Consider the following 18,775-nt stretch of genomic DNA (forward strand, 5'->3'; position numbering starts at 1 on the left):
ATTTGTTCTCCATGGACAATTGGAAAGTAGAGCAAACTGCAGGGCGCACTAGCAATAGGGGGATGGATGGCTTATTGGTGAACTATTGCCAAGGTATACGTACGCTCATTAGTTCGGTCCTTTTCTAAAGTTACTGTTGGGATATTGTTTTACTATAATACCTCTTTTAGACAGACTGAGGCTGCATGAAAAAAAAATCCAGAGGAAATAGAAGAGGCAGAAAGTCCCCAGTGTTGATTTTTAACATGTCCCCGCCTCTCCCTGCAAAGAAATATGGAATACCTGTTCTGTCTCTCGCGTTCACGCCTGGTACCCTCCACAGCTCCACTTCTGATGAAGGCAAAGCTTTGCAATTTCCGCGACGTGGGCCAGTGCATCGTAGACACAATCTGGCCTTTTCTTGGGAGAAGAGGACTCGTTTGAATACTGTGACTAATCCCTGAAGTTCTCATCAGCACAGATGCTGCAGGCCAAAGGTCTGATCCTGGTATTTGTTTAGTTAGGCTAGAACAGGCATAGGGCCAAGAGTGAGAGGCAAAGAGCAGATCACAGCACAGCCTGGCATCATCCTTCCCCTACTCACTGTCTCCAGAAGCAGATGCTCCCTGATGCAGACTGTGTGATTTCAAAGGCGTGAGGGAAAGTGTGGATAAACCAGTGCCGGAGGCTGCAAGTGATATATGGACAGTGTCATGTGGACCTTTTGTTCTTTCCTTCATTTTGGCCTGGGAGATGAAGGGCACTGACAGTATTTCATACAGGAACTATTCATGCATAATACCTTCTTTTTCTTTTTTAATGTCCTTTTTTTCCAAGAGCTCTTTGTTGCTACTGTGGGTTTTCATCATAAACATTAAAATCTTTAATCGATTTTCCCTATCTGAATTTCCTTTGGTGATTTTCCTTGCCCAGTATTACTTTATCATATGACTGAGGCATACAGCTGCCAGTGGGAGTTATTTAATTTCAGGCAGCTCTTTTCTCTGCTATTTATTTCGTATCTGATGAACTAAGGTGACACAGATGCCAGTATACTGTACTGCTCTTAGGAAGATTAAGGACTCTCACATATCTGAAAAGTACAAATCAGGGACACCTCAGATGGGGGCAGTGGGCCAAATACAGAGGAGCAGCAGTGATGGTGTAAAGTACATGTGAATAGTTAAAACCAAGATGAATTTGCGTGGAGGTAAGATAGAAGGACGTGGGGACAGAGAGTGTGCAAAGGTCCCAGACAAGACTGGAATCTAGGAAGTATGTCAGTCGCAGACCCCACTGCAACTTCATAGCTTTTCTTTCTGTAGCCTCATCCCATATCTCATCCATGTCTGTCCCATGCTACTTCTGCATTAGCACAAACACATGAATGTTTTTTTGTCCCACCTGCTTAGATCTTATCTCCTATTTTACCCCATTCAGACTCTTGCTGCATAGAAAAAAAATGGGTAGATACAGTGTGAAAAGTTCTTAAAAACCAGGACCATTACACATTACAGTAAAATGGGTGACAATATATGTGAGAGCATAGTATTTCCAGTATTGATAGGATGTAAATTTTCTCAGATTTTCTGGGGGGAGAGATCCAGTAGTTTTAGTATTACTTTTTCCTACCATATTACATGACTATCAAATCATGTGTACAAGAACCAAAATATATTGCAGTTCATTCCTTTGCTTATCACTACATACCCTTTAAATCTGCAGCTATTTCTTGCAAATATATTGCCTCTTCTTCCATTTCCCTTCACTGGCTCCTCTATGCTTTCCCAGCCGGATACTTTGTAAGAAATCTCCATCTCCTTGTAACATCTCTTTTGACAAGTATATTGCTTAGTTCCTGAAGATCTAGGTGTTGCATCCTACCAAGTGGTTTGTGTTTCTAAAGAAAGGAGGGCAATGCTTTTATTTTTTCTCACTGTATTTAATAGCTACATAAAAAACCCCTTACTTTCTGCATTCAGTATCTCTCTGTTGACAGCTGAGCACTAAGACCGTAAGTTATGATTTGAGATGAAGGTGTGGGTGCAGGGTAAAGAGGGTGTCACTGAACTTTCAAAACTAAGCTCCATCCCACTCCTGCAGTAGAGGCGGCTGTGTGCTGCTTCAGTCCCAAACCGTCATGCTTGTAAAGTGCATGCTATCAAAATACTTTAAATGTGTGCACAGGCCACGTAGCAACTTCAAGATGGGAAAGGATTAGGAAAGGACTGCACTACACAGCTCTAGGAGACCTAGAGTAATGCGAAGGAAATGCCTGTAGAATACTGAAAGGATAAATCTGAGAAATAGTCTGTGAGGTAGGGAATTTAATAAGGACAATAAAGGAGGCTTGGTCAGAGCTTTGTTCACCTCAAAACACATATATTTAATTGTGTTTTACTTTTTTATTTGCTTTTAATCTGAATGCCAAGCAATACTGGTGCTGGTTTTATTTCAAATCACTGACCATCTTGCCTGTAATCCATTTACAAGTGATGCCACTACCTGGGGCTTGTCAACTGACATGTCATTCCTCATGGCAGCATTAGGCTTCAGACACACCATCATGATGAATCAGTCAAACAGGAGGATTCAGAAAGAAAATGCCATATCTTGACATGTAAGGCAGGGCGGATTTGCAAGGCTGAGACCCATCTGTAATTCCATAATGGAGGGATTTCTCTTGTTCGTCTCAGTTTAAGAGTTTATAGGACATATGCACGATACATATATGAGCTGACTAAAAGTCAAGCTCTGCTTTTGGCTACATTGGTGAAAATACGGTGGGTGTTGACAGTTCTTGGACCTGCACTCATGCAAACTAAAAGGAGGATTTGGCCAAAGAATTAATCAGGTACGCTATTCCCCACAGAATAGTCACAAGCAAATGCTGAGATGTCCTGAGTTTTGTCACAGATGGAAAAAGACCTTAGAAACTCTTAAGGATCATCTGCTGCTGGAGACAGAAGAGCCCTGGGAGAACTGTGCTTTTTTAATGCCTGAAATATGTGCGTCTTGTACAAGCAGTCATCAGCACAAAGCTTTCCGACTGAAGCTACTGTAGCGTATGAACTCATTAAGTAAACCGATTTTTTAGCTATCATTAAGACTGATTTCAGGTACCATGATCATCCCTTTTCCTCCTTTAATAAACATGGCCTTTCTATGCTGTATGAAAACAGAACAGCAAAGCAGGTCTTTCTGTGGAAGTTTAATGATGTAAAATCTCAGCTTCAGTCTATTTGATGAGGATAGAATGTGAAACTGCCTCCCAGGTGCAAGCCAATTATGCAGATGGAAAAAACCCTTTGCAGGAAAATTTGCAAGAGTCCAGAAAACACCATGAATCTGTCTGTAGAGAAGGGTCCATTCCAGGCTCCCATTACTAATTCCATTAAATATTCAGATGGGTACATTAGTTTCCGCCTCTCTAATAAGAACAAAGTAACTTAATTTGTATTATTTTTTCACATAGAATCTTTTTCCATGGGTTTAAAGGGTGTTACCGCAGTGCATTCTCCCAGACTAAAGACAAGCATTCTGCTTTTATGCGATTCAGATTTTTGGATGCCCAATTCGAAGGACTTTAGCGTTTCAAAAGTGCTGGGAATTTGCATTTTCAGATGCAATTAATAGTATCTATCGGTGCCTGCAGAAACTAGGCCTAGGACATCTCAGAATGCCTACTCAAAATAGGAGCCCTCCTGCAGCATGAATGCCTCAGTGAGTCATCCCAGATCAAAGAGCAAGTTAGAAAGCGAGGTAAGGCAGAAACCAGATCTTCTGACTCCTGATGTCTGGTTCGAGTGATGAGATTATATTGCTCCGCGGAAAGCTGGCCGCCAGAGGAGTGACCTATTTTACCAACGTAGGGCACTTCCATTAGCCCAGTAGTTATTGTTCTGTTGTTTTAATTAGTGCCATTTCAAATAAGTGGCCAGCTCTGCAGAAAGGTCAGTACCTTTCTAAACTCTTCCTCTGTAAAAATTACGTTGCTAGGGAAACGATACCAGAAAAGTAATCAATTCTTGTTAGACCTCCAAATACGACATGCAGTTGCTTAGCTGCTGGCCAGGCACATCTCACTTGAGAAGATGACTCACTCCATCAGTGTAACTCAGAGCAAACATTGTTCAGCCCTGGCCTAGCCACATATGACAAGTACAAACATGTTTTGAAACAATACCAGCTGTTAAAGACATTAATTCTGAAGGGGGAAAAGGGCAATAATATTCTCTCGATATATATGTAGGTACACCAGATGATCCCCATAAACATGAGCAGGCTTACATATTAACTCCTCTCTGTCGTGCAGAAAATAACGGCTGCTTATGAAATCTTGAGATTCATGTTGATGTGACATCCAGCTAGCAAGATAGCTTCAGTATCTCTCCTGTAAAATGCAGTCCTTATTAAAAGGCCTGTCATATAAATTTGTCCATATCTTTACTGACAAAATAAAGCTCCGAAAATGGAATATCATATTCAGTCTGGCTTCAGTCGCAAAGCTTGGATCATTAGTGGTCAGCATTGCCATATTATGCTTCATATACAGATGTAGCTGTTCAATGCATATGGCTGGAAAACAATGCATATTACCATGTTACTGTACTTGACAAAGTAGTAATAAATATTGTTTATTACTCGTATACTGAACTCAAATGACATTGTTAGCCGAATCAAAAGACTCAGACAAACCGTAGAATTCCTGATAGGATTTATAGAAGTAACTGAATAATGGAGGAGTATAAATCCTATTGCCTTCAGTAGCATATGCTGTATGTGGATATGTGAACAACTTTTAAACACTACAGTCTATCAACATAACAAAACCATTTGGAAATATTATCAGTATGCAGACATTTAAATCTAAAAATGTCTAAGCAGGTTATAAATCCATCTTGTGGTGGAGTCTTTGTTCTCCGCTAATGCAAGCTTACTGCAGCAGTGCCTAAATGCAGACACTTTTAAGACAGAACATGAAAGGCACTTATGAATCAATGCACTTACATATGTGTGGCATTTTAAACATTTAAATGCTCCTATTTATTTTAAAATAACATGTTTACACTTAAAATTAAGACTAATTTAATAGATTTTGCTGCATTAAGGTCTCAAATCAGCAACATTTTTGCATTTGCATGAATTAGTGAAGGAGAATAATCTATTCACTTGAATTTACAAAGGGTTTTTAAGTTCTTAGCTGTAAAATCTTATCCTAAAAACTGTGCCTCTTGCAACAGAGAAATCCTTATATTCCTGCTGGAATACTAGTATGGTACTGTTTCAGGATAAAAAATAGTATCTTAAGCTCGGCTGAAAGGAATGTTTACAGTCCTTTCAATAAGCTTTGGATCAAGTGATTAGTGAGGCATCAGTACCACCACTGTAATTTCAACTGGTTTCTTTCTTCATCAGTATGTCTGATCCAGCTTGTAACCCAGCCCAGACCTGTTTAGTTTAGGGCATATGGCAAGGTCAGAAATCACATTAAAAGGATATGTACAAAATGAAAATAGTTTTCACAAAAAAACCTTAATGTAATGTAGAATTGACAGGGTGCAATCAGGCAGGGTGCCAACAAAAGCTGCTTATATTTTAATTCTATGTAAATAACAAAATATAGAGGACTTGGGCAGACAGGATTATGTGATTTCTCATCAGATGGTAGGCAGAATTGCTTATGGTGATCTGCCACGAAGAGAAATGTGCTTGCTAAAAAGTTAATCCTTAGCTTTCAGTGCTGAGTATCTTTCTGATGGAAAAAGATGCTCCTGGCTGATGGAAAAAATGTTGGCCTTACACAGAAGATATGATCTAAACCATTGACTAGCCCTATAATATCTATTCTGCCACAGTTACTACATCTCATACTGAATATTTTAGCTGTTTATGTAAAGGGAATATTGACAATTCAAAACCAAGTCTCTCAAAAATACCCCACCAACTAGCTGGCATCTATCAAATTTTGGATCCATGTTTAACTGATCCTTTAAAGAGAGCTGATAAAGGGAAACAAAATTCAACACCATGTCCATAATACGACTGAGGGAAAACAGCAGGTTGTATGATGTATTTGTGAATGTCTATTAAGTATTGTATCAAAAGGACTTTTTTTTTCCCCACATAAGCATACAATGTTTATATCTGAAACATCCATCTTGATGAAAAAGTGCTTTTACTTTCAAATCAGATGAGTTCAGCCCTGAAGTTTGCATAGAAAAACATTTTCTAGACTTCTAAAGCTGTATACATGGCCATGGCTGTCTACTGGGTTTTCAGGTAAATGCTTGACTTCAGCAACTTTAAAAAAAATTTGTTCTAATCAGTTCAATTTACATATTTAAATATTACATATTTATTTCATCTAAATACGATTTATAACCTTTTATTAGACTTCTTTTCCAGTGAAACCATATAAAATCCAGACAGATAAGCAGTTTCGGATAATATTTTCCCACCAGGATGAAGCACGTATTTCACAGTCTTGTATATATTCATCAGAATAAATTGCTACAGATACTGTTATCTATATTTTGTGACTAATGTGGCTTAAATAATCAGAATATATATGCACACATTTACTGTCTTTATGAATATTGGCTCTATTAGGTACACCTATTGTCATGGTTTAGTTGGGGTTTTTTAATAAGATTGATCAAAGTTCCATAGAACTATTTGTTTGTTCTTTTAATGTTGGCTCTGCATCAATTCTTCAGGGGCATGAGGTGAAGACTGTTCTTTTAGATTTGTACTTACCATTCAAACTGTTGTTGCAGAGAGTATAGTATAGATTTGGCATCATAACTGTTGAAGAATAACTGGGGTTTGGTTTTGTTTTGCCTTGATTTCTAGAAAACTTAGATACAATGATAGCTGAGCAGACAAAGAAGAAACTTGAGAACCCTTCCACTCAAACCAGAACAAAGCTACCAGCAGGTATTTATTCTACAATTTTCTCTCCTGGAATAACACATTTTTTTAATCTATTCAGCTAGTGTGCTAATGGCTTTAGAAGCCAGAGTGCTAGTTGACGATACAGTCCCTCAAGGACCCGTAGCCACAGTTCGGATGTCTAAACACACAACAAGAGAGGAATTTTTATTTAGTTGTCCAGTCTTTGTCTTTGAGAAGTATATTCACTGTCCTTTTCTTCAGTCAGTCTAGAAATTACACATATACAAAAGCAAGCTGTATCAATGCTTTTTAAGACTCAAATAATAAAAAAATCATTCTATGATGACTTTGGATCTAGTGAATGGAAATTTCCTGTCATTTTTCTCTGCACAGAGGGATGTGCCTTTATGAACTATCTATTACTGCATTTTAGTCACCTGTATTCAGCTACTGTTTATAAGAGCAGAAACAGGCATTCCTGTTTCCAGAGGTCTGGGGTAGAGATGACCTTTAGAAACCACTTTGAGCCAAACACCAATAAGGTTTTTCCTCAATCATCAGTCAAAATGTTTTACTTCCTAAAGATTGTATTGATGTGATTTAGAAGAGCTTTTGGTACATTTGATACAAAATTGCTCTTACTGTTATTTCTTTAGACAAGAGTAGTGAAGAAGCAGACAGTACAAAGGAAGAAGCAGCTAAAATGGAAAAGGAATATGAAATTTCAAAGGATTCTACAAAAATTGAAGAACAAAATGCAGCAGGAAACAGTGAAGAGCCCAGAGGTACAAAATAGACATTGCTTTTGCTACATATGTACACTCCAAGTGATTGGAATCTTTTCCTGTCTTTGGTATTTTTTTCCATTGTGTTAGCATAAATATCTTCAGTTTATAGTTACTGGGAGTCAGCACACAACAGCTTGATTCGGAAGTGTACTTATTTGCTTACTTTTAAATACATGAAACTATATTTCTTGCTGAGTAAAGCCATAATCTTTCACAGAATTCATAGCCCCTTTTGAGGGGCAAAATGCATTTTGACACAGTAGCGCAGAGAGATTTTGCTTCTTGGCATCTGTGGCTTTTCAGTGAAATCAGATCATCAGGATATTCAATATTCTGAGTGAGCCCATTGATTTCTCTAGTTTGTGTTAGAATGAGCTGGTACCGAAAGGTACTTAAAAGTTCTGCAAAGCGAAGCAATTTGCATTACTCACTGCCAGAGGTTAAGGGTCATCAGCAATTAACCTGTTTTACATAACTTGAAAATTTATTACAGTAAGCTAGTGTCTCAATAAGCAAACTTAGCTCAGTAGTACTTTTATTATCCTAGTTGCCTCAGCATGACACATAATGCCACATGCTACTTTAGACTGTACTAGCTGAAATTGCTCCGTTCATGGGGTGCAAATCAGCTGCTATATCTCAAAACAAATCTGCAGGGGACAGAGTACCTCCTTACAGTGCCGAACTTTTGAAGGAGGATGTTTGTTGGTGCAGAAACCTTTCAGTGGGTCCTTATTGATAAGGATCCAGCGTAAGCATCTATGTTTTGTAGACAGTTGGCTAAAAGAATTGCTTATAATCTGTTTTGCCCTGATGCTGTTTTATGCTCGTACTTTTTTGGATGCATGTGTTTTCACTGCAACATGCTCAGTTATGAATTGCAATAATCAAGGCTACAGCAGGTTGTAGATCGTTGGTCACCTGGTTCAGTCCTGTGGGCAATGCAGACATAGAAACTATTAGCCACTCACAGATAGGAGGTGGCATTTTTTCCAGCAGTGGTTATTTGAGCATAGAAGAGGAAAATAGCTCAAGATGGCTGTCTAATTTCACAGTAAAGAAAAACTCTCTCAATAGCTGAGGGACGTGGTAAATAATGTGTTTTGCTTGTCTACTGAAGGTTTATCTGCTCAGTTTGGTTCAGGTTATTTTCCTTTACCTTCAGAAAAATGTTCAGCCCAATAGCTTTTTAGAAATTTAGATTGGATCAGTATTTAATTCTTTATCTCATCATGCAATTCCCTTTGCTCTTTCACAGAGTAACTTACTATAAAGCAAACTCTGCACTCCCAGCTCAAAAATGATGGTATATCTAATACTGTATCCACTTACTAATGGGACTAGACATGCACAGTTGGCAGTAGTAGCCTTCTACATGCTAATCAGACTAGGGGTTTTTTGTGACAAATGTAAGAACATTACATCAATAAAGCTCCAGCCAAGCTAAGAATTCAAGATCCATTAGCTGAAATATTTCCTTAGGGACCTTATTAGGTAATCCTTGAACTAATTCTGTCCTGTGTGCTTTCTGGTCCAAAATTATCCATCACTTTAAAATTTCAGCTATAACAAGGGGTTATTATGGTAGTGTTAATACATCCTTTTCCTCAGTAAATATAAGTAGCCATATTTCAACTTGCCTTTCCAAAATATCACAATCTTAGATTTGCCGTATGCTGTTAGTACTACTGTATGGAGGAGTTTTCTGACACTTTGTGTATGAGCAGATGCACAAAGCTTTTGGTCTAATTTAAGTCATTTCTTGCTGTCTTAACAGCTTCATCTTCACTGAACAATTGTTATGATCAAAAAGCTACAAATTGTCTTTAATCTATGCATGCAGTATCTGCAGATACCACCAAAAGTTATGTATACAGATCAAAAAAGCCATGATCCTCAGTTTGTGGATGACTAATCTTGCACAGGCAAAACCTGCTAGCCATCTGTGGGAATTTTACCTGACTAAGGTTGACAGGACTCAGCTTTTAAACAGAAACTAAGAATAGTTTTAATCTGCCTTCGCTGTGACCAACTTCACCCAGTTAAGCAAACTGCATCAATCATTGATGTAAGTGCCTGATTTCTCTCTCATCCTTTCCTCTAGGGAAAGCTGAGGCATATCTGGAAGCAATCAGGAAGAACATAGAATGGCTAAAAAAACACAACAAACAAGGTAACCAAGAAGGTATGAAGTAAAAAAGCCTTAACATTGGGGTGGGCACCATATGCATTACAAAGCATGTAATTTATATTGTATTGTATAACTTCGCATTATGTTGTAAGTTAAATAATAGTAATGTGAAATTGTGCTTGTCTAGATTATAGTGATAATTAGTGGTGTTAGATTTAACTAATACAGATTATGTAAAAGTTAAATCAATGAATGAAAATAGTAAACGATGGCAAATTCGTGTAAACTGACTTGAACATCCATTGGGCACAAAACACACAGTGACTAACCAGCTCGACGTTAGTCCTGTGCTGTCCAGATAGTCATGGTGGGCAACAGTACATCAGTTTTGTCTAGTACTTCATTTCTTAGTTCAACATATCTTTTAATTATGATTTTATACATGAGGTAAGTGCATTTTAAATGACTGGATGTGTCTAGAAAAGCTCAGTGCATCTGGCTAGCACTGTGCATGCCAGCACAAACAGCAGCGAGTTTTGTTTCATAACCATAAATAGTTAAGACACAAACTTATGTCACTAGCACTGTAATATATTGGATTACAGCCCAAATCAACTCTAATGACTTGTAGCTCTCACACACAAAGCTGTGTAGAGGGGGAGCAGTGACTGAAGCAGCTGCACAGGGTATGCTTGCCAGCTGCCCCACTACTTGACTGTTCCTTGAAGGCGGGGCTGTGTGAGAGCTGTAGCAAGGGAGCTAACAGCAGCAGGACTTCTAGCTTATTTTTCACAGATCTTTATTTATCCATATCATTTTTGCCCTCAAGGTCTTACATAAAACCAGTCTCCTATCCCTTGTCTCTGCCATCAGCTGCTCTGTAGGTGAAGGTCCCTAGCTGAGGGGTCCATCCCTGGGGTACGGCTGGCACCTGCTGAGAATGATCCTTCTTGCACCAGCCAAGCAGAGGGGGATCTGAGATGAGATTAGCCCTGGGTAATCTAGCCACCCTCTCTGTGAGCTGAAGTGCATATGAATTACATTTCAGAGATGAGTGCATGCCTACAGCCCAACACATTCATTTTCCTATGCAGAAACTCTGTAATAGAAAAGACTTTTTAAAAAATTTTTCCATCTCTAAAATCATTTCCACACAATGGCAGCGATGGCAATTAGCAGCAGGCATACATATTTGCTCAAGAGTTTTCCTGCCAATTCTAATAAATGTTTCTGATTATCAATGTACTCATTATAGTAATTAGATCTCAGTCATGCATGATTACTTCTTTGTATCACAATACTGACTGGGCAGCCCCTCACTCCTCTTCATAGTAACATTTCCTCTGCACTGCTACAGTCTGAAAATGGCTGTGACTGCAGATCAATAGTATTTTATATGCCTGTGAATGCATTAAGATGCACACTTTCTGCGTAGATGGATTTTCATTTGCACTAAAACATCTTTATTGTCCTCTGGCAATGGAAATGGGCCTTAAAGTGAGTGTAAGTTACAACAGAATTAGCATAGCGTTCTTACTCTTCAGATACATTATCTTTATTGTGCCTTTCCATACTTTTTATTTTTGTAAAATGCTAATTCAGTTCTCCTGGGATGATGTTAAAGGAAGTGCAGGCAGGGTAAGCTTATCTAACCATGAATGCATTGCGCTGAGTTTCTTCAGTACAAGATTAGGGGGTATTGATGTGCTCGTCAATCATTTCTCCACTTCCAGCTAGCACCTGAGAGACAGCAGAAAAGTGATTCACAAATTTGTGAATGGCCAGTCTCTTCCACCCCTATTCATGGATTGTTTTACTCACTGAATATACTTGAAGAGGTTTAGGTTTTCTTCAGGCAAATGTTTGTAGATCCTTAACTTTGTATGAATTTCAGTAGAAATTATTATTGATTCAATGTCTAATGACCCTGGAAATGTAAATTTGCATTTTTCCAGTTTAAAAATATCGATTGCCTGTTAAGGAGGTGAGTAAACTTGAGTGGACTGGATGATTTAAAGGGAAACATGTCAAAAGCCTAGATTTTGGCCTGATTGGCTTTTGTGTCCAAAGTTTGTTTTGCATATATACAATCTATAGGCTCTGTGGGCCTCTCCTTAGTAATCTCCCAGACCTGGCTTGATCTTTGAAACCAATGCCCTTTAAGACCAGCTGCTCTCCTGTGTAAATTAACATCACTCCCACCAATAGACGTCAGCTGCTGGGTGTTCTATTGCATTTAGTCTCCAAAGAACATAACTGTGAGTCATTTCACTAATACATGCAAATAGCATGTTCGGATTTTTCAGAAAATACTTAGGTAGTTTATAGTTTCATAACACTAACAGTAGCCATTTAGGAATGAAGGTAAATTCTATGATTAATTGCAATGGCAAATAGCTTGATTTGAGTATGCAAATATGACCTCACTTAATTTACTGTAGCAGTTTCATTGCTCAGTGTAATGCTGCAGCTGTTGTGGTGAATATAAACCAAAGCTGATTTTTCTAATTACTTGTCCAATTTAATAGGTTGCAAATAAGTATTAGAAATTAACAGTTATCAATTTCTAGGAAAAAAAAAAACAAATTAAATTGCCATGAGATATACAAATTAGCCAGAATTGAACAATATCTTAATGGTTGTAATCCCATACGCAGTGTTTAATACTTAAACCTTCACATCTCCACGTAATGATCTTAGAGTTGTATTATTCTAGAAGAAAAATAAGCTCAGGAATTTTAATGTGAATAATATGGATATTATATTAATTTAGTATTTGTTCTTCCATTCATTTCCATTCCATGGTACCTTTCACTGGAGACTCTCATTCTGTCAACATGAACGAAATCTCCCAACCTTATTTTTAAACTGCTGGGTACTATTTGTCCCTCTTACTCAGACAGGATGGAGAGACAAACAAGTTACATTCTCTCAAGTAATGTCAGTAACAGCCCAGACGTGAAATCCTGGCCTCAGTACAGCAAATGGCAAAGTGCCTGTTAACTCAGATATGGAGAGGACACCTCTGCAGAAGTGGGAGTTTTGAATATCAATTTTCTGTATTACTTGCTTGAAATTGCCTTATACTGTTATAAAAATGATTGCAAGCATTAATTTGCTTCTTAATGTCTTTCTATTTTTATGCAATTTTGGTCACTCAGCCATAAAAAGACAGAAAGTCATTATTGTCGGTTTTGTTGAGAATGTACAGTTTGAAAGAAGGTCCTTCCATTTGTTGTTGTATGATGATATACATTGGACTACATTACAAAATTGGTATTAATATATTCTGAAGGTTCTCTCTCTGGAATAAGTAATTTATACTGGAATATTCAGGATGTATCTGTTTTTGTGAAAGATACTAATTCATTTACCTTCTATGAACCCTTAAGACACTGTTTTCCAGACTACTAACTTGTCATTCTAACAAATTAAGCTTTACATTTTATGCAGTAAACTATGTAACTGAAACTTGTATTGTGTTTATGTCTGAATATACTGGATCTGTTGCCAGAGTTATGACTACACAATAGGTTGGTTACCTTTTTATGTTACTTGAAAGATTGCTCTACAACGGAATTATTTTCATGGAAGATAGTGCTATTTTCCAGCATAGGAAATGTCTGTTTAATGCATGTGGTGTGAATCATGCTGCATAGATGCAGCCATCTATCAGAAAAGGAGAGAGGGTCTTTCAGCACTGTATTGCAGATTGACATGCAAAGGTTGTCAAAGACTACTTTGACACTATCACTGTCATAAAGACGACTCACTGCAGTATTGTTCATGTCAGGATATTATGTTCTGTATCAAGGTAAAGAGTTGTATTATTTCGATTTATTTTCAGGAAGTTGTTTTCTTGAATTTTCCCTACAGGTGTTTGTAGTAAGTGGGAATTTTACTGGGATTTCAATAGGAAACAGTCCATTTAATGCTATCTTTTGAATCCATGACAGTTGTGAAAATAGGGTTTTAACAACAGCTTTTGCCATGCAGACTAGAACACCAAATCTCTTGACCCAAAAATATTCTTACTTTAGCATTTGCCAGCAATCAATCAAGAGCAAGAGATGATTATTCCTCTTGAATACTAAAAGCACCATGAAATGTAAAAAGACTTCGTGAAGGTGTTGGGTTTTTTTAAATTCATTTTGCAAGTTGCACTTGTAGTGAATTCTCTTCGTGTTGGATAAAATGCATTTGTTGGATAAACTTTACAATGACATTCTTTCTTAGGTGAAGCAGTATAATGGCAATGACTCATTGTGCGAATGAATTCTTATTTTTCAGACTATGATCTTTCAAAGCTGAGAGATTTCATTGATCAGCAAGCTGATGCTTATGTGGACAAGGGCATCCTGGACAAGGAAGAGGCTGATGTAATTAAACGCATATATAGCAGCCTGTAAAAAGCTAGTGGCTGCCAAACATGTAGAAAACTAGTATAGCTTCCCTCACTCCTGGCTCAATGACTTATGATCTGTTAATTTGAGGATATCACTAGAAATGCTCTGTTTACATTGTACTGACAACTTTCTAGGCAGAAATGAAGAGCTGTAGTGCTCCACACTGACTGCATACTCACAAATCCACCCTAAACGCCAAATTCTGACACTGAATTTCTATTTGATAGGGTAAATATTTATGTAATGTTCTCTTTGATTTATTATTTGTGTTTGGTTTACTTTTGTAGATAAGCCAATCATTCTGTTGGAAAGTTCCTTTAATGCTACATCTTTTTGCTCTCACTCCACTAGCTTTCTATAGATGCAACTATGTAAAGGGCATTATTAGAAAATAGTTCATAGTTCTCTAAATAAAATATTTGAAAATAATTTACCTATTAAAGTTTTCCTTAATATGATTTCATATAGAGAAATCTTGTTTTTAAATCCTAATGCCTTTTTTCCCTTGACCCTTTTTTATTTCTTTATGTAGTATCCTATAACTTGAACTATAGTGTCTTTAGCTAACTGATAAATCTTTGACACTACAACTGCCTTCCATATTACAGAGCTGTATTCTTCCCATTGTTGCTTCATTCAGCATGTATAAACATTCTCTCTGGTGCACCATTTGATGATTGTGCATGCATAATTAGTTGAATTCCTGATGTGAGTAGCCTGATAACAAGTGTAAATAGCCATTACTTTCTTTAAAGGGGGAAAAAAAAAAGGAAAGTGATTCAACTCATTTTGCATGGGAAGGGGAGTTTGCAACTAGAGGTGTTTTTAGGAACATGGACCCTGCTTTTCAGAAAGACTTAACCTATCATATCTCCAGCATCTCTGAATATCAAGGCTGTGGTGTGTTTACTGACTTCTGATCTGTGTTGAGCAGTATTACTTGGAAAACTATTTTTTGGGCATATATATGCTATCACTAGCCAAGAATTTGGTACCTCCTAAAGAATGAAAAACGAAACCGAAAATGTTGACCTCATTCTTCAACTTACAGAGTTTCTGAAGAATGGTTTATAAGATCTTTTATATTTAAGTGAATGGATAAATTTATGCATGAAGAACTCATAAAGCAAGATCAAAGGTAAAAAAGTTTTTAGAAAAGCAAATTTTAAACTGAGTTCCAGAAGATGTAAATCCTGAGACTTATCCCCTGCAGCAGTCATTTGTCTAAATGAACTCCAGGAAAGCCCTGTTCTCTTTAGTTACAGGTTCTTCATTGATAATTGGGGTTATCCCTGCTCTGATTTTTTTAAAAAGCTCATGACATTTCTGAGATTGATACAGTCGAAAAATGTTAGCTGATGCAGAGGTCAGCATCTGCCTGCCAATGAAGGAAGATGCTGACTTGCAGCACTGCCTGCACAGCACAAAGTTCTGTAAATGTTAAATTGGCAGGTCGTTTCCTTCCTCACTTTCTCAGCACAGTTGGAGATTAAGGGGGAGGTTTGAGCAATGTTTCTTAGCCAGCTGAGGTATAAACTTTGGAATTCCTGCAAAACATAAATTATCAACTGAACATTATCAACAGAACCTTATTGGTAACAAATATTAAATGAATGTGATAGCAGTGAGGGGTAACAGCATATCTATTTGAAAACTGATGATACATAAGCCAATGAATGCTTTCTAGCATACAAAAAGTACTGCTCATACACATCCTGATACGGATCATTGAACTGCAGTATCAGTCACTAATGGTGGTATTTATTTTAAGATTAAAAACTGTATCCAGAAATGTAGTCAATGTAACCTTCCTGTTTGAAAAATAGTCCCTTAGAAACACTGCAGGTAATTAGGAAAAATGAATTCCTGTTATTTTGAATCAGTGTATTTGTTCTCATATAAACCCTCTAATCTTTTTTTTATTATTATTATTATTATTATTTGCCAATATTCCCAAAGAACAGAATTTCTTCTCGTCCCTATAGATCTCAGTTATTTTCTGCAACAGCTTGTGACTTACTTTCTTATGTGACTATCACACTGGAAAAGTGGATTTTTGGATTTATGAAAGAAATCAGGAGAAAGGTAAGCATAGAGCTTTACAGTTGGGGAAGTGATAGTGATCTAAGATCTGCACTTAAAAAACAAAAAGGACAAGCTTTCCTTCCCCAATGGTTACTTTAAAAAAAAGCAAACTTTCTTCTGTCAATATAATGGGTAATACAATATTTTTAATTTTCATTGGAAGTTAGGTTCTTACTTTGGCCTCTCAGGAGTCTCTGCGGGAGTCTGGTACTACTGGAAAGATGTGACTACGAACAGTCTGTGTCCACAGAAAGGCTAGTACAGTATTTTTTAACCTCTCAGTTTTGCAAATTTTGTAACATCAACAAAGCATAGATGACATCATTTAGGAAAAAAAAGTCCAAACAAGGGGTATGACCTGATTCTAGTTCGGAGTATGCATGTCCTTGGACCTGTCCTGTGCTTACCCTGCTGCTGTGCATCACTTGGGGTACATACACAGACCAATCAGACCAGCCTGATGACTAGCTGAGAACAGAGCAAGCCCTCTGAGGGGCAGCTGAGCAACCTCACCTACGTTCTTCACACTAGAGTCACTCCCCATCCTGACCAAGCCTATTAAACTTGGTATTTGAATGCTTCAAATACTGGTTTCATTGCTGGTACATCAAATGAACATCTATCGGTAAATCACACCTTTCAGAACTAGACAGTAAAAACACAGCCAGCCTGATGAATCACGCGGCATTTCTGAAAGGCTATGACTTACGCTAAATAAAAGCAAACTGAGTGACGCAAGTTTCAACCTGCGCTACAGATCAGTCCTTAGTTTGAAGGGAACACTTGGAGCACGTTAGCACTGGACATCTGCTGCTAGTGTGTTTAGTACATAATTAGTAAATCATATTCTGCCAGTGCTTTCCTTTTTCCTGGTGAGAAACACCAGTTTTTTCAACACTTGCATATCTCTGGTTCTAAATTGACAAAAATCAGTTTCTATGTTGTTTGTATTTCTGCTGGATCCTTCAGAAATCCTTCACTCCCTAAATTATCACTGAAAATGTAACAAGTACAACATATATGGTATTCACCTTTGGAGCTTTTTTATTAGATTCTTGTTTCTGATACTGTACTTTATTAAACACTTTACTACAAGCTACAGTAGTACAAGGCTGCTTTTGTGTGTCAAAGAGAATGCATCTTTTCTATCCACTGCCCAGCTTTTTGAGGATGTCCGGCACCACGGAGCAATAGGAGTTCATCACGTCTGCGGGAAGGGGGATGCCCCGCTCTGGGAATGTTCCATGCAACTACAGCACCTGATGGCTGAGTTAACTGGGCTTACAGGGGTTTAGTAGCCTCCAGCCACATTACAAATGAGTCCCAAAGGAAAACTTTTTAGTAGTTATGTCCCACATTTCATTTAAAAAAGATCCTAGTTCAAGCCTGCTCGGGTTTTGACTTTTCAAGCTTTGACGGAAGAAATATGTAAAAACAAAACCACAAATATGCAGGTTTTCCACCACAGAACAGGTGCAAACCATGGAATTTTATCCGCACTCTGTGCTTCACTTCAGCCCGAAATTGCCCTATTCCAGCCCTGAACCACACCTTGTAGGACTGGTATAAATATATAAACAAAGAATGAAGTTACAAGTGTAGGAAGAATAAAGGTAGAGTGAGAAGCAAAATATACAGGATAATATATAAACAATATATAAAATGTACAGGGAAAACTGTCATTTTGTTGAGTAATAATATGACAATGTAAAACATTAGTTATTTTGGAGTCTTAAGAACCCCTTTTTTCCAGAGTAGGAAAACTCCATCTTGAATGACGCTGAATCTATTACAGATCCTATTCCCAGGCACCATTTTCGGTCACCTGCTCGGTTTCCCTCGGGGTTGAGCCGACGCGGGGCACAGCGGGTGCCTGCCGGAGGTGTGTGCGACCGGCCGCCCCACACGAGGGCTGCAGCCCAGCCACGCAGCTCACAGGACCTCACGCCAATGAAGGGGTGCCAGAAACTTGCAGATGCACAGTAAAGCAACTTCTAAAAATAATTTACCCATAAAAATTGGCATTTGGTTCCTGTCTTTGTCCTAGGAATTATGAAACCACACATCTATCTACCTGAAAACCAGAACAGGCATTAATTAAATGCAACAAAATCTAACATTTTGCCCACGCTGCAAGAGGCTGCCAGGGCAAAGAACCCCGTTGGATCAGCACTCAGGCAAAAGCCAGGTTGGCAGCAGCTGTGAGACCCAGGTGGCCTGGAGGCTCGTCAGGCCCCACAGCCTGCTGGGAGGCCTGGGGGCCATAAGGAGCTGCCTCCCCCCAGGGCAGGGGCTGCTGCAGGTTTTGGTGAAGAGGACTGGAAGTGTTAAAGAAGGTGGAGTGGAAGAAAAAGGGCCCCCCAGCTGAGCAGTGTGCCCTTGGGGCACTGTGTGGAGTGTGTGTCACAGGCAAGGAGCGGAGACCTGCTCTGGGGCTGTGGCCAGCAAGGTAAGTCCTCTTGCAGGCAGCCTTTGTTGTGGTTAATGGT

The 18,775-nt window shown here is 38.3% G+C and overlaps 1 protein-coding gene across 3 annotated transcripts in view; it reads left to right on the forward strand.

Moving 5' to 3' along the window:
- The window catches only part of SCG3 (secretogranin III), a 29,286-nt gene extending 11,903 nt beyond the window's left edge, over positions 1-17,383 (forward strand). For 2 of the 3 annotated variants that reach the window (XM_074880943.1, XM_074880945.1), the window contains 4 exons: positions 6,835-6,918; positions 7,533-7,661; positions 9,769-9,849; positions 14,086-17,383. In XM_074880943.1, coding sequence (XP_074737044.1) covers positions 6,835-6,918; positions 7,533-7,661; positions 9,769-9,849; positions 14,086-14,204 — 413 coding nt within the window. In that variant the 3' untranslated portion in view covers positions 14,205-17,383. The remainder of the gene's footprint in view (positions 1-6,834; positions 6,919-7,532; positions 7,662-9,768; positions 9,850-14,085) is intronic. The other variant, XM_074880944.1, reaches the window with a different exon arrangement.
- Positions 17,384-18,775: the final 1,392 nt, after the last annotated feature.

The sequence above is a fragment of the Strix uralensis genome, chromosome 11 (assembly GCF_047716275.1).
Source record: "Strix uralensis isolate ZFMK-TIS-50842 chromosome 11, bStrUra1, whole genome shotgun sequence".
Lineage (NCBI taxonomy): Eukaryota > Metazoa > Chordata > Aves > Strigiformes > Strigidae > Strix > Strix uralensis.